Genomic DNA, 23,282 nt, shown 5'->3' on the forward strand with positions numbered 1-23,282 from the left:
AGATGCGTCCTCGCGTATGGCGGAAGTGGCTGTGCGTGTGACGCCGGCGGCGGGGGACCTGGGGCAGAGAGCGGTTCGCGCGCTTCGGGCCTAGTCCGGACTCGCCGCCGCCGCCGCCATATTCCCGGTAACGGGGGCGCGCGGCCGAGGGCCGGCTGGGCCGGAAGAGGGCTCGGGGACGGCGCTGAGGCGGGGAGGGGGTCGGTTGAGTTTGGGGTAGCCGGAGTTGGCGGGCGGCGGGAGGCGCGGGCCTTTGAGGGAGGGGGCCGAGGGCATCGGGCCGGGTTTGTGGGGAGGGAGCGCGGCGGGCCTAGCCGGGGGGCGAGGACTAGGCCTGGGTGGGGAGCGGAGGTGGCTGGAGCTCCGGGGCCCGCAGGGACTCTAGCCGGGACCGCTTGGGGCCTCGGCAGGTGCGGCGGGCTGTGGCTGCGGGCTTCGCCGGGATCGTTCTTCGCAGCGCCGTCCGAGGGCCCCTAGGAGCAAAGGCCTGCACTTCCTCGTCGCGCCCAGGCAGCTGCGGCGCAGCTCCGGTCGGGCCCGAGGGTGATGGGCAGCGAGCCCCGCGAGCCCCGGTGGCCTGGGAGAGCGAGGGGCGGTGCGAGGCCGGGGGCGGGGCGGAGCGGGTGGGGCAGAGCTCGGGCTGCCGGGATGCTGCGTCTCTGGAGACGGGAGGTTGGCAACCAATGCCCTCATCGCACCCTGGGACCCTTATGCCTTCTAACTCTTGTTTCTTTCTGGATACTGCAGTGGCATCTTTCTTACCGTGTTCATTTTCCGGGCTCGAGATCTTCCTTCCGGAGCCATGTCAGAAGGAGTGGACTTGATTGATATATATGCTGACGAGGAGTTCAATCAGGTGAGGGGTCATCGGGAACATGGGGATTTTCCTGTCCCAGCTGAGGAATCACTTGCAGCAAACTTGCAGTGGTTCCAGGCTATGTCAGTCCTTGAAGATTTTATGGGCCTAAACACCGCTCTTTCAGATGTAAAATTTTCCCTCTGGCACAGGCTTCCAAGATTTCTGACCGTTCTGCTTTATGTTAACTTAAGCCTCCAGGCTTGATTTTTAAAAGCTTTGATTTAAGAGTAACTAAAAATTAGGTTTAATAGAGTGATGAATCAACCTGTGGAACTTGCTCCCCCAGGAAGCCAAAGTTGGATGTCAGTCTTTTCGAAGACTAACCAAAATTAAAAATCAGAATTAGGTTTGCTATAGTGTTCATGAGGACGATGTTGATGCCTGTTCCTTTGAGATTCTCTCAAACTGCCCCTGGAGAAATGTAGTCTCCTCCCCCATAAGGCAGTGAGAGGCACAGTATAAAAGATAACTTTAACGTTTAATTTCAGCTGCATTCCAGTTGTTTTCTATCTTCCTTCCTTTCAGAAGTAGCTTGACTCCAGGCTTGAGAAGTCCATAGGCATTTTAGTGTAATAAATTTTATTGATGAATCTACTTGTTTGGTGGGGGGGGAGGTAAAGGTGTTGGACAAACCAGTTACGAAGCAGATACAGACCCAGTCATATGCTCTAAGTTGGATTTGTTGGTCTCTATATGATATGTCAAGAAATGTGATACAGTAATCTCCTTTGAAACAATAATCTCATATACAGTTCAGTTCTGAGCTCTTGAGGTCACATCTCAAGAGTGTCCCAAAATCTCTATTTAAAACTTACAAATATCTTGCCTGGATTATTTTCAGCACTGTTCTACTCGAGTAAGCTGGTTCTTCCTGTTGGCATCTTTCAATGGCTACATGTAAGGACCTGGAAGGAGGATTAAAAAAAAAACAGGCTAGGGAAGGAAAGTGCTCTGATTGGACCCTGACTTTGATATGAAGCAACAGAAGAGGTTGATATATGCCGTTGCTTTCACTTGACATATGTTAGTCATTTTCCCATGTCTTCTCAGGCAGACTGAAGTCATGTACATGTGGCTGCTGATTAACTTAACTACATGAAGATTTTTCTTTAAATTTCAAGCAAGTCATAATTATTTATGGATGAAAAGAAAGGTTTAGAATATTTAGTTACAAACCATTGTTTTCCTGAGTTTTTCATATTACTTTGAATCAGACTTATTCCTTTTTACTTTTTTTTTTTTAGTACAAGATAGCAAGAAAAGAAGGCTCTCTTAGTTGTTTTCAATTATTAATTTAAAAAACTTCTTTTCCCCTAATTTTCTTATCTGTGGGTTGGTAACACTGCTGCTGATTCACTTTGGGAAATGGGTAGAACAGGGTCCTTGACCACAGGGACATTTGGTCTGAGAAATGAGATTCCATAATTTCTTAAGCAATGCAGCTTGTCGGTCATAGACAAGACATAGGCTTCATCCAATAGTCACTGCTGTGTCAAGGTAGAAGTCATTGGCCTCAACAATTTGTTCTCTGGTCTCTTTAGTTAAACAGGACTTTTTTTATGGGTCTAAGATAGGCCAAAGATGGTGTGTGAAATCAAGTAGACATTTATATCAAATGGACAGTATTTGATACTTAGTAAGTTGAAAAAAGTATAGATTTTGAATGTCTTATGTCTGGGGGAAAGTCAGGGGAGGGGTGCTTTTTTCCCCACAAGTGAGTTAATGTTTAGCAAAGCTGGTTTTAGTGTATTCTGGAGGCTGCTAAAGAAATGGTAAAAGCTCTGTTTGGCTAGGATTGTTAGAAGCAAGCTTAGACTGAAGGCAGCGAGTACACATTGTGTTTTAGAATGTTATAAGAATGTTATTGATTCACCCCAAGCTTACCCATGCACAAGAACCTTGTCACGTGTACTTTGCTCCCCGGGGAAAATAAGCACTGTTCCTAGATGGAACCCTATTGTGCTGACTCCCGGATCTCTTAAAACATGTGCTGCAAAAGCCTCTTTTGCAGAGCTACTTCACTCCTTTTACAGCCGGAATCTTAGGATTCACAGCTGCTCTCTTAGGCTGGGGAGAACAACTAGAAAAGAGACTGAGAGCTGCCATCCTGCTGAGTGTTTTGTCTCTGTTCTGTTCCTTGTGCTAAGACAGGGACTTTGCACAATATGCTCAGTTTTCCTCATTTTTATCAACAAGTATTTATTGAGCTACTTCTGTTTGCTAGGCACTGTGTTAGAAGTAGTGAGATAAAAGGAAAAAATGGATTTCTTTGCTCAAAAGAGGTTCCATTCCTGGTGGTTGAGAGCAGTGGACAATGACGGAAGGAGAGTGTGAGGTGAGAACTGTGGAAATAGTAATTACAAAGTCAAAAACTGAGCTTTGGTTACAGGTAAAAGAAAATTATATCAAATAGGTTGCTTTGAGAAAAATAAATCCTAAGCTTTATTATTCCCCTTAGATATCAGGAAAAGGGCCGGCAGGTAGGAGCATTGAGCAGACAGGTGGGGAAGTTCTCATTTAAATTCATAATCATGGGGGCTTTCCTGGTGGTGTGGTGGTTGATAGTCCGCCTGCCGATGCTGGGGATGCGGGTTCATGCCCTGGTCTGGGAGGATCCCACATGCCGCGGAGTGGCTGGGCCTGTGAGCCATGGCTGCTGAGCCTGTGCTCCGCGACAGGAGAGGCCACAGCAGTGAGAGGCCCGCGTACCGCAAAAAAAAAAAAAAATCATAATCATGCAAGTTCTCTTTTGTAAACCAAGAGGCTTCATGAGACAATCACAGTTATTCCTATGCTGTTAAACGCAAAATTGTCCCTGGTATTAATTCAGTATTAAATACATACTTCTTTTTTAATCTCCCTAAAATGACCCCTCCACATCAATGCCTGTAAAACATTGTATTTTTCACTTAATTTGTAGAATTAGATTTTTCTTTAACTGCATAAAACACCAGCTTATTTGGTAATCTGAAAGACCTCAGGCCCTATCTGTTTTTCTGTCTTAACAACTGAAGAGTAAAGTGAACTGATGTTGCGAGCAGATTTAAATCTAAACACAACTCGATACATTGTTTCTTCAATAAAATCTTCAACAGAATCCACAACAGGTCTGCGGTGTGCATCAGAATAGTTCCCACAAACTTCTTTGAACTGAGGCTCTGTGGCACAGAGAGACCATTTGAATCTTGTGACAGTTTTGCGTTCATTGAATCCTTTTGTGTTTCTTAAAGTGGTAAGGTAATCCATCCACCAGGGTCTTCCAGGACTGTCATATTCTCTAAGGAACCCTGAAAGAGTAGATTGTTTGCCAAGGCTTACGATTTCCTGGTGATACGTTTGATCTCTGAGCTGCCCAAGTCTGCATGTTCTCTACCCAATTATCAGCAATAATTTTTGTATTACAACTTTTAGACATCTCTGAATCACAGATACTACATGGAAGGAATTCCAGTTTGGTTCCACTGACCATCTAAGATGGTGTGTTTCCTTATTCCCTTTAAGTTCCATTTCACAATCCTTGATTTATTTAAAAAAAAAAAGGCACCCTGGTTTGAAGTGTGAAGTAGTGTTGTCTAAGGATTAGAGCATTGAAGAAGATTGAGTGGTTTCTAAGTCCTTTCTCTACCTTGAACCACAAGGGCAAATCATACCCAGTACATGAATAAATAAGTGGTTTGTCTAGAGTTAGGATTGTTTGAGATATAAGGCTGTGAAATATTTTACACATAAAATGTTGAGTTATTAGCTGCAGCTTTCTTCACCTTTTTAATTTATTATCCACCCTGTGCTCTCCAGTGTTAGCTTCTCCCCGTTCTTCACATACCCATCCTTTTTTATGCAAGGTCCTTATTCATAGGTTTGACTACCTAAAATAGTTTTCCTGTGCTTATTTGCCTCACTGATTCCTTTTCTTGCTTTTAAGTTGCCCCTAAAAAGTTTACTTCCTTTTGCCATTCTCTTTGCGAGATTTTTACAAGGTTCAAACTCCTCTCCTATGGGGCTTGTTAAGAGTATTTGTAATATTTGAAGCTATTTACATGCCTCAGGAAGTAGAATCCTTTCCCCCTCAATACCAGAACAATCCAATAGTATTATCATGGTGTGCATGTTCTTCCCTTGTACTTCAGATAAACTGAGAAACTAAAAGATTGTTTCCAAAAGTTTCTGATGGTATGTAGGTCTAAGAATGCATTTTGTAGTTAGTCTCTTCTCTAGTCGAAGTTCAGGATCAGCAGTTCTGGTGATGGTATTGAAGGGAGAAAGTTACTGGAGCTTCCTGTCCTGAGTTGCATTAGGGGAAATGATTCTCCTTCAGGCAATTAAACAAGTTACCTAATACAGGTTCTTTTATTCCTGTAGTATAGGCTCTTTCTTTATTCCTGTTTTTAAAAGACAGCAATGACATGAATGAGCTATAGTTTCCCTAAAACACTCCGAACGTCTCCCTGTATCTCTCATTTGGCAGTATCCTCTTTAGCACTGTTTGGATGTTTTAGAATGTTACCTGAAAATACACTTGTCTGATCCTTAAAATAAAAAGATCCTCTCTGAGATGATGACATTGCAAAATCTGAAACATTAAGGTCCCTTAGTAGTAGTTCTTTTGATTTTAGGATTTTTTGTGTAAGTGTTAGCTTGGGCTGCTGTAACAAAATAACAAAGACTGGGTGGCTTATAAACAAATGTATTTCTCACAGTTCTAGAGGCTGGAAAACTGAGACCAGGTTCCTGTTCTGGTGAGCAGCCTCTCTCAGTTGCAGACTGCCAGCTTGTATCTTCACATAATGCAGAGCACAGCAGAGCAAGCGAGCTCTCTTGATTCTTATAAGGGCACTAATCTCTTTCATGGGCTCTACCCTCAAGACCTCATCTCATCTTAATTACCTCCTAAAAGGCCCTACCTCCTAATACCATCACACTGGGGAGTAGGGTTTCAGTGTATGTGGGGGGGAATCAAACATTCAGTCCATAACAGTAATATATCACATAGGCAAAAAGTATATTTTGTCTGTCTTACAGAATTCACCTTTTTTTTGTTTTTTGCGGTACGCGGGCCTCTCACTCTTGCGGCCTCTCCCATTGCGGAGCACAGGCTCCGGACGCGCAGGCTCAGCGGCCGTGGCTCACGGGCCCAGCCGCTCCGCGGCATGTGGGATCTTCCTGGACCGGGGCACGGACCCGCGTCCCCTGCATCGGCAGGCGGACTCTCAACCACTGCGCCACCAGGGAAGCCCTCACGTTCATATTTGAAAGCTTACTATAACACAGCTTATGATATAGGTGCTTGTCCTGTTTCCTGACCTTTATATTTTAGAGAACTTCACTGTTTTTGTGTATCATTGGACATCTCTGGTATTGCTCAAAGATGTCTCATATAAATGTCATGGTAATGTATTGGATCTGCATGTCATTTGAGAAATAGAACTTATAATGGAAAATCCCCCCATTATTCACTTCGCTTTTATTTTTTATATTTCTTTAATGGTTAATGGAAAGATGAGATTATGTACTATGAGTTTTAGAGCTTCTCTAAATCATTTGTGTAAATCAAAGAGTTTAAACCAATAACTCCCATTCTTTTTTGTGTTTTGGTTCCCACTTTAACATGCTTTTCCCCGATCTCCATTTCTAAATAAATATACTCCCTTTCTTCCTTCCTTTCTTTTCTTTCCTTCCTTCCTTCCTTCCTTCTTTCTTTCTTTCTTTCATTTTTGGCTGCATTGGGTCCTCGTTGCTGCACGTGGGCTTTCCCTAGTTGCGGCGAGCGGAGGCTACTCTTCATTGCGGTGCACAGGCTTCTCATTGCGGTGGTTTCTCTTGTTGCGGAGCACGGGCTCTAGGCGAGCAGGCTTCAGTAGTTGTGGCTCAAAGGCTCTAGAGCCCAGGCTCAGTAGTTGTGGCGCACGGGCTTGCCACCAAGGAAGCCCTACTCTATTTCTTATTAAGTAGAAGAGTAAGTTTTGTGTAACTTGATTTTGGAAATAGCATAAGATGTTGAAAACAAATTTTCATTAGTGTATCTTAGATGTGGTCTTGAGAAGCTGGCCACATTGTTAGCAGTAGCAGATGCATCTCTGTGCATTCTTAGTTTGCTTGTTTAATCATCATGTACCTTTTGAGTCTCACAGTTGATTAAAGCTAGAAACACTATAGACTCATAACAGGGTCTTAGGAGAAACACATAAGTATAATTAAGTATTAAAATTGTTTTACATGGGGAAGTTTTTCTTCCTAGTTTCCTAGAGTAGGACAAGGAAGTTTTGTATGTTTTATAAAATACTTGACCGTGGATTGTAAGTAAATTAGAGTAAAATAGAATGAACAAAACGAAAGGTTTTCAAACCCACCTTTGCCAACTCCTCGTCTCTTAGGACCCAGAGTTCAACAATACAGATCAGATTGACCTGTATGATGACGTGTTGACAGCCACCTCACAGCCCTCAGATGACAGAAGCAGCAGCACTGAGCCGCCGCCTCCTGTTCGCCAGGAGCCATCTCCCAAGCCCAATAACAAGACCCCTGCAATTCTCTACACCTACAGTGGCCTGCGTAATAGGCGAGCTGCTGTCTATGTGGGCAGTTTCTCCTGGGTAAGCATGGGTAACCAAAAAGGCTTGTGGGTGGGCTGGAGGGAGAACACTGGGAGGTGATGGCATTTTCAGAAACCACTGTTGCACTGTTTTGTGCTCTGATGGGGTTGGATTTCTTTTTCCTGGGATCAGGTTGGATTGATCTCTGAAAGAGAACTATCCTGAGGACGTACTGGTGCCGAAGAAAGCAATGATTAAGTGGGTAGTTGCTTTTTCTGCCATCTTGTTACCGCCCCTGACCCTGGGGCTTTTATGTCTACCAGGGTCATCTGTGGGATGAGATTTCAGAGTGAACACCTTGATCTCTTGGTGGTCATTAGATGGTCCTATGATAATGATGGGTGAGAGGGAGCAAAGACCTTGATAGCTGTAGTACGCTCGGGGTAGGTGGTGATTGTTGTTCTGCAAAAGTTATTGTGTGACATGTTTGGGGGCTGGTGCTGGGAGGTGGTGTTTTCAAATTAAGAAATGTATATACTGAGGGGAAAGTTGCTGTCAGTGACCAACTCTAGCCCATCAGATCTATAACTAAAAGCTACTAGTAATCACTGTTTGAGCTGATGACGAGCCCGCCCAAGTGGCAGTTAAAGTTAAAATAGGTTTTAATTTTCTTAGTCTCAAAGATGGGGATTGGGGCAGGGGTGGGTAGTTTTGGAATTCTGCATGGGTGAGGACAATAGGAAAAACGTGCTCTAATTGAAATATTGATGGCCTTCTGGGTTTCTTGTGGGAGGTCATGATTGTGACTAGAATCCTAGGTTTGAGGGAAGGGTTTGGGACGTTCTGGGGGAGGGGGGTGTAGCTCTTGACATTTCTTCCTTTTCCATTTTGCCGGCCGCAGTGGACCACAGACCAACAGCTGATCCAGGTTATTCGCTCTGTAGGAGTCTATGATGTGGTGGAGTTGAAATTTGCAGAGAATCGAGCAAATGGCCAGTCCAAAGGGTGAGGTCTGGATTTGAGAGGCCCCTTTTCGTTTGTAACCATTGGGATGACAGATCTGTACTGTTATTTTGGCCCTGTAATTTAATCCCTCCCACCCCAGGCCCAGTTTACTGCCTTGGTGTTAACAAACCACCTTAGAACAGGGACCTAGTTGCAATGTAGGAGAACATCCATCCATTGAGAGGCAGAGAGAGCTGGTTTCTAATTTGAAATAAATAGGAAAAGTTTAGCATGACACCTGTTTGTTTTTAGTAGTTTTGTGTGTTTAATATTAGAAAGATAAAAAAAAAATGGGACTTCCCTGGCAGTCCAGTGGTTAAGACTTCGCCTTCCAATGCAGGTGGTGTGGGTTCTATCCCTGGTCTGGGAGCTAAGATCCCATGTGCCTCAGGGCCAAAAAACCAAAACATGAAACAGAAGCAATATTGTAAAAATTCAATAAAGACTTTAAAAATGGTCCACATCAAAAAAATCTTAAAAAAAAATATTAGCAAGGTATCCTTGGCTTTACCAGTTTTCACTAAAAGTGGAAGAGAATTTCTGTGTTCCTCTCTTGGTTGATTTCACTCGTTTTTAATTTTTCTTCCTCAAGGTATGCTGAGGTGGTGGTAGCCTCTGAAAACTCTGTCCACAAGTTGTTGGAACTTCTGCCAGGAAAGGTTCTTAATGGAGAAAAAGTGGATGTGAGGCCAGCCACCCGCCAGAACCTGTCACAGTTTGAGGCACAGGCTCGGAAACGTGAGTGCGTCCGAGTCCCAAGAGGGGGTACGTGGAGACCATCTGTATGAAGGGGGGGAAGTTTGTGGGTTTGTTTTCTGTGGTGTAGGCTTGGCCTACGATGTGGAAGAGTTTGAGAGAGGGTGGTGGTGATGATGGGTGGCAGCATGGCAGTAGGTAAGCCAAAAGACGAGGCTCATGTGCTAGGAGTCAGGTAGGTTCAGGTTATGGCCCAGTTTTGCCACTAACTCATTATGTGACCTTGGGCAGGTCACTTTACTGCTTAGGGCCTACTTCCCCATTTGAACTAGACACATGACATATAAAGTTCCTGTCAAGTCTAAATTATGTGTTTCCGGGCTTCCCTGGTGGCGCAGTGGTTGAGAGTCCGCCTGCCGATACAGGGGACACGGGTTCGTGCCCCGGTCCGGGAAGATCCCTCGTGCCGCGGAGCGGCTGGGCCCGTGTGAGCCATGCCTGCTGTGCCTGTGCGTCCGGAGCCTGTGCTCTGCAACGGGAGAGGCCACAACAGTGAGAGGCCCGCGTACCGCAAAAAATAAATAAATAAATAAATAAATAATGTGTTTCTATCTAAAAAATCAAGTGTATAGCAAATGGGCTTAATTGTAAGACATGTCTCTATAAAGTATTAAGAAGCAACCACCTTAAAATATAGATATGATACATAAAGATGGCTGTAATCTTGTCGTAAACATACACTGGAAGGGTGCTCTGTAAGGAGTCGACCAAGAGGAGTGCTAGAGAGTAAGAATTTAATGGTGTTTCTCCAGCATTGACCAGGGGGGTTGGGTACCCTTTCTATTACCTGCGATTTTAGTTTGCTTGGCAAGTGTTTCCCATTAGTAAAGAAAGTTGCATCATGCTACCTTAGCCTGATGATAGTATGCCTTAAGCTCACCTTATTCCCTTTATTCTGACCCTGTGCTCACCAAGACACCTTCTGATACTAATTTGGTTTCCCAACTAGGCTCTCCTACTGGGAAGAGAATGCGCTGACCAGCCGACACAAGTATTCCAGTCTGCTTGGCAGTTATATTTCTCATTGTAAATTAATAAATTGTCATTCTGGTTTATGAATCAGTCTCTTGTGAGTTTGGATAGTGTGAATCAATCTCCTAGGGTCCAGTCCTCCCTGGGTGAACTGTTAAAATCAAGTTTCTGAACCTGCGAAACCTGGGGACCAACCTTGGATTGTCCTGACTTCAGAAGGTGCAGCCGCCCTGCCAGGCCCTACCTGAAACAGTCAACTGCCATTACTTTCCTTTTACTACAGTGGGGGTATGGCAGAGTTTTCATTACCCACTTTCTGTCACTGCTTAGGTCCTGCTCTCAAAATAGTGCTTTGTATTTATTGATTGGGTAGTCCACTGGGACCTTGGATAGGTTGGTTGAAGGTGGAAATATGGCCACTCAGCTCTCGAATAGGAACAACTGTGTTCTTATAACTATATTGAGAGCCTAGATGGAAGTGGTGTGAGCTATTGCTCTGGGTTAGAAGGCACATACTTTTCTTCCCTGATAACCTGAATTTTCAAAGTCCATTGTGTTTCAGAGTCCTTCCATGACTCGTGCCTCTTCTAACTTTCTTAAGATGTATAATTTTACAGCTGCATTGAGCACCTAACAGTCCCAGCATCACTTGGCTCTTTACTCCCTGATGTTACCTTTCTTTGCGGAAGTGATGGTGCTGACCGAGTGGTGTTTCTCTGCGCTGTCGTGTTGATGGACTTGGGCTCTGTTAATTCACTGAGGATAGCTGGTTGACTTAGTCTGCTTAACAGTGGTTGCTACTCTTGGGATTTGTGGCCACAGATACAAAAGGAACCCTTGCTAGTGTGGGAACAGTAGCTGGGAAGGTAGCTAACTTTCAGAGGCTTACGCTTGCTAACGCCTCTTCTTCCGTCAGTTTGAGAGAACTCGGAGGAAGCACGTCGCCGTGTGTGTGAGACATGAAAAGCAAGAGCATGCTGTGGTAGGCACTGGTGATGGACTGTGTCAGAGAGACCAAGCTGGTTGCCAAGGGGGTTCATTCCACCTTGTGCTGTCATCAGGAGTTAGTGTTTCCTAACAAGGCTTTGTTGAAGGAGCTCTCTTCTTTCTCTCCACACTTGTCTCCTAATGGCATCTTTCTACCTCCAAGACTCCCAAGGCCATGTGATCACATTCTTCTGCTGGGTTCCACATTAACCGGGCTTGGAGTAGACTGTTAAATTGGAAAGAGGGAACACATTTAACCAAATGACTTGACGGTCTCAGAGCCACGTTTCCAGCTGTACACAAACATGTTTTGAGCCCCTGTTTTGCACAACACCATACCACCATTCCACGATGATGTTCCTATAGTAGGCTGCCCTGTGGGGTAGAGGGTTTGGGCCATTGAAATGTAGGGGGAGTTTCCCAGGTTTCAGGCGTATTTTGTACCAGGCTTTTGCTAGGAGTCCCTGGTGTCCTCTGTGTGCCAGCTGCTCATTCTGTGGGCAGATCTTTCCTTGGCTTGTCTGCCGTGTTTTCTCATTTAACCTCCAGTCTTCTACTCTCTGTTCTGTGGCTCTTCCCCGTCCCAGTTAGCAGTTTGGGTACTTGGGTGGAGGAAGTGTTATCCATCCCCTGCCCTTCCCTCCCTTCCCCCAAATTCCCTGGCCCGAGAGCCATGGCAAAGAGGAAATTTCAAGTATACAGCAGGATAAAGAAGGTTAACTATTACTAGTCTAAGGAAAGAGTCCCTGAACTCCTACCAGAGAAAATGGGATTTCGAACCAGCTTGAATCCAGCTGAACAGTAATGAACATACTTCAGCACTGTCATTTTCTCATGGGTTATTAGGATCCTTCTGCACTTAAAAATAGAAAACAAATCTAACGGCAACTTAAATGTGAAGCACTCAGAGTTCTAGATAAAGAGCATTCTTTCTTTAACATACAGAATTTAGGGTGGTTTTGCTTCCTGGTTTATGTCTTAACTAGGTTGCCTCTGAGCTTTCTCTCTGAGGCCAAAGAAAAACAGTAGGTGATCTTACCTTCTCTCTCAGCTACCTGTCACCTTCCTTAGTATGGTGTCAGATGACTTGCTGAAGGATGACCTGGTCCCGTGGTTATGTTTAAAGGTTGGGCAGTAACAGTAATTCTGTTTTGCTTCATAGGAATACCTCCACGGGCCCACTCCCGAGATTCTAGTGATTCTGCCGATGGACGGGCCACACCCTCTGAGAACCTTGTACCCTCATCGGCCCGCGTGGATAAGCCCCCCAGTGTGCTGCCCTACTTCAATCGCCCTCCTTCCGCCCTTCCCCTGATGGGTCTGCCCCCACCCCCAATTCCACCCCCACCACCTCTCTCCTCAAGCTTCGGGGTCCCTCCTCCTCCTCCTGGCATCCACTACCAGCATCTCATGCCCCCTCCTCCTCGATTACCTCCTCATCTGGCTGTACCTCCCCCTGGGGCCATCCCACCTGCCCTTCACCTCAATCCAGCCTTCTTCCCCCCACCAAATGCCACAGTGGGGCCTCCACCAGATACTTACATGAAGGCCTCGGCACCCTATAACCACCATGGCAGGTAAGGACTATCTTGTTCCTTTCAGGTCTGAGCCAGGCATAGTGGGGTAGACAGGGTTTTAAGCATTTTGTTCTCCCTGAGGAAGTTAAGTGGGCACTGAATTCTTGTGTTTTCCCTTGTGGAAACTGTTGTCATAGTATTGAGTCCTGGGAAATAGTTAACTATTAGAGAATGTTTCTGTTTGGTGTTTTGTTTGCATCTTACCTCTCAACCCAAACCATGTCCTTCGTGTCCCTTTTCAAGGCAGTTGATTAAATGCAGTGCTTTAAGTCACGGTTAGGGATGCTGTGAGTGTCCAGCACCGTTGGGTCACGCCAGAATGACAAACGTATATGACATAAATCCTGTCTTTGAGGAGAACACGAACCTATAGAACATGTGAACAGGCTGAGAACCATTTAAGACGTTATACAGGGGAGCACAGTTAAATAGCATAGTACTTCAGAGTATGGTAAAGTTAACAAGGGGTGTGGGCAGTCAGGAGTGGTATTATTTCTGTGTGCAGCCGAGATTCGGGCCCTCCGCCCTCTACAGTGAGTGAAGCAGAATTTGAAGAGATCATGAAGCGGAACAGAGCAATTTCCAGCAGTGCCATTTCCAAAGCTGTATCTGGAGCCAGTGCAGGTAACTCTTCCTTACCGTTGCTGCCTTCTCCTTACCTTTAGTTTTTCCATTGTTTTGTCATTTCCATTGGCAAGAAATTCAACAAGATAAAGTTGGAGCACGAGTAGATTCTCAAGAGTGGCACATTTTGAAAAGCAATATGGTAACCTGGTTTTCTGGCTTTTGGGGAGCTCCACTGCTGCTGTTTATTTAGCCTGTGTCTAGACCTGCCCCATGAAAACCAACTTAGTGCCTAGAATATAAATAACTAATGCTCGTTGTGGTGTTTGTTATAGAATGAAATTCCTGCCTCACGGAGATCTTGATCTCAGTGGTTGATCAGTGGATCTAGTGTCTGTGTAATGAGTCCAATGCCAAGTGTAGACCTTGGGTTTTTAGAACTGATGATGATGGTGGATATGGAATCGGATTACATTTGGGGATCGAGGCAGAGCTGGTGGCCTCCATGTAACCTGTCCTAGAAAGAGACAAGTCTGTTGGGTGTCAATCTTAAGGCATAATATACCCTTACAACTAACTTTTGCCTTGCTGTCAGTATTAAGTGGGCAGACCCAGAAGCCATGCCTTTGAGAGCCAGGGGAACAGAACCTTTGGTTCCTAAGAGAAGAGAATATAAGAAGTTTCCGGGTTCTGGTCCAAGTTTCACATTATAGCACTAATCATATTCACTTTCTTCCTGTGAGTTTCCTACATGAATGTAAATATAGATTGTCAGATCTCCTGAGAAATAAGTTAACTCTATTATTGTCCGTTTTCCATAATTTCTCATCTTTGACTACAAAATTTGAATGCAGAGTGGACTAAAGACAGAAAGTATGTATATTCTCTCTCTCTTTTTTTTTCTACCAGAAACCTTCATTGACATCTGAGTAAATCTCTTTAAATTAAAAAATAATCTATGCTCATTGTAGCAAGTCAGATATACAGAGTATAAAGAAAAACAATCATTGTTCTTCTCCACCAGTTCCTTCACACTGAGATGATCAATAACTGAACCTCTGTCTCCTCCCTTTGTTTTGTTCTCATTCCAGTCATTCAAACCACAAATATTTATTGAGTGCCTACAAAATAGGCAAAAATTCCCTACTCTGGTAGAGCCAAAATCCTGGTGTTCTTAGATCTCCACAGAATTGCAGGTCCTTCACAGCCTCTGTTCTATTCTTAACTGCCTTGCACAGAGGAAGCTGCTAGTCCTCACTGTCACTGGACCCCTGCCTGGTTTCATGCTTTCCTTGTATTATCTTGTCCTTAATGCTAAGAAAGCTTTAGTTTGGAAAAGCATTGTGCAAGTACCCACCCTGACCACTATCCTTGAGTCCAAACATTGCTCAGATGTGAGGAATGAAGGAGTTAGTTCTTGATGGCAGCATAATTAAAAATATGTGTGTATGCATATATAATATATATATATATATATATGCACACACACAACATACATGTCTTAGATATATGTTACTTGTATGTATATATGTATTTGGCTATAGATTTAAAATAATTCAGACAAATATGCAGTGTTAATAAATGAAAGGCTTCCGTACGAGGACCATCAGTAAGACCACCTTGTACAATTTAGTGTCTGTCCTTCAGATTTCTTTTTCTGTGCATGTAGCAAAACATATATGTAATTTTGATTATTTTTACAAAAATGGAATATTGTTTCACAGCTTTTTAAAAATACATTCTGGACATCTATTACATCAACTAATACCTAACGTTTATTGAGCCCTTACTGTGTGCCTGGCACTGTGCTAAGTGCTTTACATGGATTGCTTTGTTTACATACAGATCGACCTCATGCTTTTTAACGACTATGTAGTATTCTGTAGTTCCATAATTTATATAGCCAGACCTTACTGAAGGAACTTTAAGTTGTTTTTGATTCTTTAATACAACAAACAGCGCTGAAACAAACATTGTTTAAGTTATATACCTGTGAACAGAAGTAGAAAATTTTTAGATGTGCTGGGTCAAAAAGTATGCACATTGTTTATTTTAATGGATGCTGTCTGATAGCCCACAGACAATGACGTGCCGGATTATACATCCACTAGCAGTATCTGAGAGCACCTCTCTGATTCCAGACCACTAGAATATAGGTGCCATACAGTTTTATACCTGCCACTTCTGCCTCATCCATTTTACTGTGGTTCTGTGGGACAGCTATTTACTCTTGGTTTGTGTCCTCCTGAGTTCTCCCTTTCATCAGTTAGTTTACTGCCTCTGCTCATCCTTGGCCTTTCCCATCCATCCCCTGTCAGGGGATTACAGTGACGCGATTGAGACGCTGCTCACAGCCATTGCTGTTATCAAACAGTCCCGGGTCGCCAATGATGAGCGTTGCCGTGTCCTCATCTCCTCTCTTAAGGACTGTCTTCATGGCATTGAAGCCAAGTCTTACAGTGTGGGTGCCAGCGGGAGCTCATCCAGGTGAGTTGATGATTGCTTCAGCAGCCTGCCAGCCCTGAGCAGCACTCTTCCAGGGATTGGCAGGGGGAGGAAAGGAGCCCAGGGTATTTGGCAAGGACCTAGTTGAAAGAGCGGACCTAGCCCTCATGTCTTTAAGGGGAAAAAATTAATCAAACGTTTACATTAATAAATGTTGTAATGTCTGAAATCTGTGTTTGGTGAGGCAGTGGGCTTATTTAGGAAGAAAGACTGATGTAGTTAAGAACACGGGCTTTGGAGCCATACATTCTTGGATTTGAATACCAGTCCTGCTCCTAACTACCTGCATGACCTTGAATATGAAAGTTACTCAACTTTCCAAGTCTCATTTTTCTTATTTTTAAACAGAGGACAATGGTAGTACTCATCTTACAGACCTGTTGTAAAGATTAGGTGAGATAATGCATGTAAAGCTCTTAGCACTGTGTCTGATACGTTAGTAAGATCTCAACAAGTTTAACTGTTACTAATTTTCCAAAAAAGACTAGGGGCCATGATAGAGTAACAGAAGAGTGGTTTAGACAAATAGTAGAAGACACCAAAACAAATACTCTTAGAAAGAATGGGGTAAGCCCTCTGAGTGAGGCTGAAAAGTATCCTTCTAATAGGAAAAGACATCGGTCCCGAGAGAGGTCACCAAGCCGGTCCCGGGAAAGCAGCAGGAGGCACCGGGACCTGCTTCATAATGAAGATCGGCATGATGATTATTTCCAAGAAAGGAACCGAGAGCACGAGAGACACCGGGATAGAGAACGGGACCGGCACCACTGAGAAAGGTGGGATGAAGCCCCATTGCTGGCTGGTTGATGATCTCTTATGAAAGAAAAATTGATAGTAAAGATTTCTCTCTCTCCTTTTAAAACAAGAAAAGGGTATGGGAAGACTTCCTATTTAGGTAACCAAAAATTCAGGAGGGCAGGTTTTTTGCTTGTTTGTGAGGAGTCTCACCCTGAAATGGACCTGAGATTAAGCTACCTTTGCTTGTTTTTTGACCGCTTTCACCTGGTATCTGAGACAACATGGCATAATGGCTAAGAACACAGTGTCTGCAGGTAGATGCCAGGTTATAAATTCCAGCTCCTCCAGCCATATTACTTTCTGTTCCTCAGTTTCCTCGTTTGTAAATGAAGATAACAAAAGCAACTGTCTCATTGGATTGCTGAGTATTCAGTGAGCTAATCCATATAGAGCATTTGGCACTCATAGTACCTGTCACTTAGTAAATTCTCAATAAATGATTAGCCATTGTTAGTATCGTTGTTATGTTTTCTTTATTTATTATTTACTTATTTTCTGTTTGGTTGCGCCGTGTGGCCTGCGGGACCTTAGTTCCCTGACCAAGGATCGAACCCGTGCCCCGTGCATTGGGAGCACGGAGTCTTAACCACTGGACTGCCAGGGAAGTCCCTCATTGTTATACTTTAACCCCACCAAACTTTGAAATGAAAAAATCAGGAAAATTGACCAAGAGAGAAAAAAGTAAGACCATTGACTACTTGTAAGTTTTCAAGGTGCAACATTAATGATTTTTAAGAATTAATATCTATTAAAAAGATTTTGAAAACCAGGATACTTTAGTCAGAGAGGAGAAAGCTGATCTGAAAAAACTTACCTTTAAAGCTTTAGAGACTGGAGAATATTTCAATGGCAGGATATATTTGTTTTGGAAAAACTTACTAACAGTGATTTTTTTTTTTTTTTTTTTTTAATCAAAACAAAGGCAGGAGAGTTACGGGTGGGGAACTATATTAACTCAAGTAACTGAAAAGTTGAGTTAGGCTTGTCTGGTTCAGGGGCTTCAGCTCTGTTATTTTCATTCTCAGGCTCCAGGTTACATCCCACCAGCTTGGCAATCCCAACTGAAAACAAGCTTCCAGCAAAGATTGTTTCTATTATATAAGCAAGCAAGAGCAGTTGTTGACTGTGTTTCTTGGGAGATCTGTAAAAGTAGTTGAGACTCTGGCGGGGATGGTACGTTTGTGGTTCCTGAAGGCTATTGCATGACCCAGGTGACTTTGGGGTCTCTTCTCAATTTCGTGGCTTCACATCAGGTACATTAGGATAATGTCCTTGGTGTTTGGCTGATTTGGTTGGTCTGAAGTAATGGTAATTGTGGAAGGTGAGTAGGAATAGTTCTGCTTGGTATCTTTGGGGTGGATAGATGGATGACTGGATGCAGAAAGGAAAAGAAACCCTCCCCCCTTCTTGGGAGTGCCTGTAGTTCACAAGCGGTAGCTGGACTGTAAACTGTTGCCTAGTGACAACCCGCTAAACAAATAAGAAAGGAGTCTTGTTATGTTTGGCTACTGCCCTCCACTCTGTTGTTTGTCATCTGCCATTAACTTAAGCGGAGTTTTAGACAGCTCTGGCCTACTGGAGTCTCAGGGAGTGGGCGGGAGGGTGGGTAGAGTGGGTCTGTGATCGATCTCACCCCTCCTGTCGCAGTAGCAGCATTTCCCTTGTTAGGGCTAGCACAGTCGCTAGTGTTCTTGGAGGTTCAGTATCAGTCACCACCCTCCCCCAGTCCTGCAGCCCACCGTGTGTGTCCTTTGGAGCTGACTAGGATAAGAGTGACGGAGGACGTAGTACTTGGTCTGTGCAAAGCATGAATTATAGTCTCTGGGGCCACATAGGTTAGTAGTCGGAACATGTAACTGCATGTCACTGTTCTTGGCGGCTTTGCTCCTAACGGCCTTTTGAGAGAAAAATTGTGAGATCCTCTGATCACTAGAACTTTGGGGATTGAACACCTGAACCTGAGACTTTAGCTGTCATCTTGCTTCACTTTTTTTCCACCTGTAAAGTGGGCCTTTTCTTCCATTATGAGTATGATTCAATTTGAAAAACTCAGAAAAATCCTATAACCCAGTAGTTCCCAGAAAACAGTCATTTGGCTGGTGCAGGCCTATGACCAATGAGGAAAATTAACTCTTGAGGCAGGTTTTCCAGTTCCTCACTTTTCCTAGTCACCCCTTTAGATACGTTGGTTATTCCTTCTGGTTAATTAGTCCAAAAGAACTGAATTTGACCCCCCCAAATGTCCATTTCTCACATTCTCATCCTGGGATTCTTAACTTCATCTGCAGTTACCAAGTTGTGACTTAGGAGATGTCATGTTGAGGAGATGGTGCCTGGGCCTCATTTACTGTGATAACTTTGCAAGCTCTGAGTACAATACCTTTTAGTTAGAAAATACTAGTATTTATACTATACGGAGAGCTGTTCCATGAGAGCAAAGGGTATGTTCCATCTATAGGGGCAGCAAAGAACAGCAGCCGTTTTTGTCCACCCTTCCTCAGGATGGGCACGACCTCTGGGACCTGAAGTCTGATTGACCCATGTTGTCCTCTGTCTACATTCAAACATTACCACCAAAATGGAGCCATAACCTCTAAGAATTGGGTGCTGTTCAGTTGACCCTTGAGCAGTGTAGGGGTTAGGGGAGCTGACCTCTGCGTAGTCAAAAATTCGAGTATAACTTTATAGTCAGCCCTCCATTTCTACAGTTCTCCATCAACAGATTCAACCAACCTCAGATTCTGTTGTACTGTAGTACGTATTTATTGAAAAAAATCCGCATGTAAGCGAACCAGTGCAGTTCAAACCTGTATTTTTCAAGGGTCAACTGTAGTTTACTTCTGATGCATTAGTTATCCTCTGAGTCTTGTTTTGTAGCAACAGTTCCCAAATTACATCTCTTGCAGTGTATGTGTGTATGCTTTGGAGTTTGAGGATATTCTTAGGGTGTCTGTGGCTTCGACTTTTTGTAGTTGTTGGCTGTTGTCTCATTATTTTAGGACATTATCCTGCTTGAAATATAGTCATTCTCACCTCATTGCTATCCTCCTGGTCCAGTGAAAACTGAGCATTCTGTTCAATTTTGATCTAATGCAAAGATTCGGAAACCCAAATGGTATGAAATTGAGGAGTCACCGAGGGCTTTAGTTTCCTCTTACAGAAAATGAGAAAGATACCTGCCTGCATAGATGTTTAGAGAAACCAGAGGCCATGACAGATTCTGAGGACCCCAGGGTGAAATGGTGCCATTTCAGAGTGTAGAAGGATCAGGCAGCTTGTGGATATAGTTTTTCTTGCATAGCTCCTCCAGGTTACAGAAGTGCATACATTAAAGGTGAGCATTTATGTATAGGCCATGTTGCCAGTTTGGGCATTAGTAGAAATCCTAAGCCTGAATTTAATTCCCCCTCTTCCTTTTCGCTATCAGTTCTATTTTGTGTGGTAAGATTGACCAGGCCACCCCCTGCAGATGGATGTTACAACGTTGGAAAGAGGGCTGAGTGTACTGGGGACCTTAAGTTAGGTCGAGATGTGACAAGGGGCTTAACAGTCCTTCACTGCTCAGCAGAAGTTCTTAACCATGCTTTTAGTTTTCTTGGATGGTGACTGCTGATTATCTTCTTTGACCTCCGTGCTCTGCTTTCTGCTCTGGCCTGACCACGTCACTCCTGCTTGGTGTTAGTGTGCTTCTTGGCCCCTCACCCACACCTGTCATCTGGGGAGGACCTAGAATCTCTTGAGTGGTGGTACTTGGAACATCTCTGGCTCTATATGTATGTGTATGCTTCTTTAAAAGAAGGGGAAAAGTTGAGTTTTCTTGTGTACGTACATGCTCCCTGCAAGGGCCTCTTGGGTTTTTGGGGGTTAATGGATCTGGTTGTGTACACACTTGTTTTCTTACCATTGTACTTCCCATTTCCAGATTTTTCCCCTTCCCCTTAAGGTAAGCTATGACTCGCTCAGAACAGATTTTCTGAAACAGTATTTAAACTCACCATGCTCCCTTAGAGCAACTTTTCTTGAAATGTAGTAGTTTCCAGCCAAAGTCTCCTTTTCAGTCAAACTGCTTTGATGCCTCATTTCATTGTCTCTGTTTTTCCCCCTAACCTTAAAGTGAAATGTCACTCCTCTTCCCTCTGTTCTCCTCCAGCCACTCCCTCACTACTCACAGTGCCAGACACTCCCAGACAGTTCTGCTGTCTTTTACTTTCCCAGGCTTGCATTCTCTCTGTCTGCATCCCCTACTTCATACGTTTTAACTTTTGAAAATGCCAGTATAATTTATATAAGCCCCTGTTAATCAGAAAGTAACCTCTAACTTGTATTTTCTTTCTTCTCTTCTGATGTTCTCATTGCAGGAGTCTGGTTGGAAGCAAATGTTTTTTTAATGGACTTGCATCTCCTCACCTTGATCAGGACTAAAGGACGGAGGCCGCTCCACCCCTTCCCCTTCCTCCAAGCCCCTAACCCCTTCCAGACACCCACAGGGAGTACCCTCTGCCCTACAAGATTGAAGATTGCCTGGCAGCCCTCCCAGTCCCACTCCTGTTTGCCAGGGTAAAGAACCTAAAGACTTCATGTGGTTGGGAGGGTGGCAGACAGGAAGAAACCATGTCCAGGTCCCTGGTCTCCATAGAGAACGGTGCTTTGTCCAAGGAAACGTATGAGTTTCTGATTCTCCAGGAGCAGTTCAGTGGTGAGGTTGATGGGAAGACATCCTTCCCAAAGAAAACGGATCCTCCCTGTGGGATCTAGGAGAGTGACTGGGTGTGCCAAAATATGCCCAGGGTCCTGCCCTCAGCACTAGGTTTGGTGGGGCGAAGAGGGTCCAAACCCCTTGCTAACATACCACTTCTTTAACTCCTTTACCTGCCCAGCCCTTTGAGGAGGGACCATGAGAACAGAAATTACTTTATGGAAAGCTTCTCCTGTTCTTGCTTTTCCCTCTTACTTATTGACGGTTTGTTTCCTTGACCTCCCAGGGGGCTAAAACCCTTTTAACTCCCTGCTGCCCAGCCTGCTCAGTGGACTTGCCCCTCCTAAGCAGAGAAGGCCCATGAGGTTGCTTTCTGCTGGGGAGCCTGGCAGAGCCAATTACCACCCTCTACTGCTGCTTGCTTGGTTGCCTCTTGCAATAACCAGCTCCACGAGATGTTCCCTTTCCCTGGGGCTTTTCCATCTCGCATGTGGAGCCCTTCCCCCAAGAGGCTGCTTCCTTGTTTTAGAGGAAGGTGCTGCCATTGGGAGTCGGGGACGTCGGACCTCAGCAGTGAAGAGCCCTCGTGAAATACTAGGAGTGGGGAAGGAGGCAAGTCGGGCAGGATATGGCCTACTTCCATAGGCTTTTCTTTTTTCAGGTTTGATGTGAGCATGGGCTTGCATCCTCCAGGTACATACTTTTACTTATTGTGGGATAACCTGGCACTAGTAGGTAAAGTCATATATTTGGTATTTTTTCACCTTTTGAATTTTGACTTAATAGCTCCCCTCGCTCTGCCTGGAGGTACTTGCTGCCTCTGATAAGGAGCAAGGAAGAAGTGGAGCCTGACTTTAATGAGCTCAGCTCAGAATTCTAAGGACCACCACTCTGGGGGCCATTTTCTACACAGGCAAATGGAATTGCTTTTCCCATAACATCCAACTTGTGAGGCGGCTGCTGCTGGAAGAAGCAGCAGCAACAGGGTCCTGCGGTACCCACGGGGCGACAGATGCTGCTTCCGCACGCGTCTGTAGGGCATGCGACATCGAACAGGAAACGTGGCACGTGGGATGTAGGGTCGCTGGAGACCCTTCTGGCTCAGAGGGGAGAGACTGAGCTGGACCGAAGCCTTCCTCTGTTCCCTGCACGTTTCTGACATAGCCCTCGCTCAGTCACTGAGGGAGTCCCCCAGGATTGGAGAGGCACATTCCCTTGGGACAGAGGCTACAGGTTTGTAGCTTTTTTCCCCCTGTCCCCCAACCCCATCCCCACCTCCACTTCAGAATATGGCACCCCGCCCAGCCGGCCAAGCGTTAAGTGATGTGCTTATCCTCAAGAGCAGCTCCGGGTGTCTTTATAATGTAGAGAAAACCAAGTAAGGTGACAGTTAAAGGAGAAAAAAATATATAGAATACCAGAAAAGCCGTTTACCCGGAGAATTTTTTTCTCCCCATTTTTGTTTTTACTCAGTGACACAATTTTTAGTTTTATTTCCTGATAGCAAAAGGAAAAAAACCCAACCCTTAAAAAGGCCAAGGCCCCGTCCCCCTGTTGTTGGTGATTTGTTTGTCTTTCTGATAGGATGAAAATTGTGTAATAAACTTGATGACACTGTCAATCTTTTATACTGCATTGTATTTTTTTTCCTTTTGTAACAAAATATTTTTAAATAATAAATGGGGTGTGAGCTGTTTCATGGATTCTGCATTGAATAGATTTGTTGAGGTGTCTGGGACATGGGTGCGGGCTGATGTAGAGGCTTTGGGAGGGGAGTGAATCCCTGAGTTCTCAGCTGGAATTGCACGGTGGGCGTGTGTAGTGCATGTGGTACACCTCGGAGACCTCGTGCGAACCTTTGGAGGTGCCTCTTGAGGTTTAGCTTTTTTCCTTAGCCATCTAAACAGCCTAGTTAATTCCAAGTCATCTTTTATCCTTCAAGGTTCCTAAGATTTATTCTCAGAATAAATGTCCTACCTTGTACAGTTCAGTTCCGATGTCATCAAGTTCATAAAGGGAAGAGTCCTCTGCTA

The 23,282-nt window shown here is 44.4% G+C and overlaps 1 protein-coding gene across 3 annotated transcripts; it reads left to right on the forward strand.

Moving 5' to 3' along the window:
* The first annotated feature begins 12 nt into the window (after positions 1 to 12).
* Positions 13 to 22,952, forward strand: CPSF7 (cleavage and polyadenylation specific factor 7). Of its 3 annotated transcripts, none has more exons than XM_082629067.1 (10): positions 13 to 200; positions 748 to 856; positions 7,231 to 7,449; positions 8,291 to 8,394; positions 8,987 to 9,159; positions 12,272 to 12,686; positions 13,192 to 13,310; positions 15,569 to 15,737; positions 16,364 to 16,531; positions 20,912 to 22,952. In XM_082629067.1, exons 2-9 carry the CDS (start codon positions 803 to 805, stop codon positions 16,524 to 16,526), a joined length of 1,416 nt encoding a protein of 471 aa, XP_082485193.1. In that variant the 5' UTR covers positions 13 to 200; positions 748 to 802; the 3' UTR covers positions 16,527 to 16,531; positions 20,912 to 22,952. The 3 variants fall into 3 exon arrangements, with proteins under 3 accessions (XP_082485193.1, XP_082485191.1, XP_082485192.1); XM_082629065.1 differs by having other exon boundaries at positions 32 to 127; XM_082629066.1 differs by having other exon boundaries at positions 33 to 127; positions 8,987 to 9,132.
* The last annotated feature ends 330 nt before the right edge of the window (positions 22,953 to 23,282 follow it).

Source organism: Mesoplodon mirus (assembly GCF_964341445.2).
Source record: "Mesoplodon mirus genome assembly, chromosome: 7".
NCBI lineage: Eukaryota > Metazoa > Chordata > Mammalia > Artiodactyla > Ziphiidae > Mesoplodon > Mesoplodon mirus.

Coding starts and splice junctions, on each gene's coding strand:
- CPSF7 (XM_082629067.1), top strand. CDS start 803: ATGTCAGAAGGAGTGGACTTGATTGATATATATGCTGACGAGGAGTTC. Junction 857..7,230: donor CTGACGAGGAGTTCAATCAG/GTGAGGGGTCAT, acceptor CTCGTCTCTTAG/GACCCAGAGTTCAACAATAC. Junction 12,687..13,191: donor CCCTATAACCACCATGGCAG/GTAAGGACTATC, acceptor TTCTGTGTGCAG/CCGAGATTCGGGCCCTCCGC.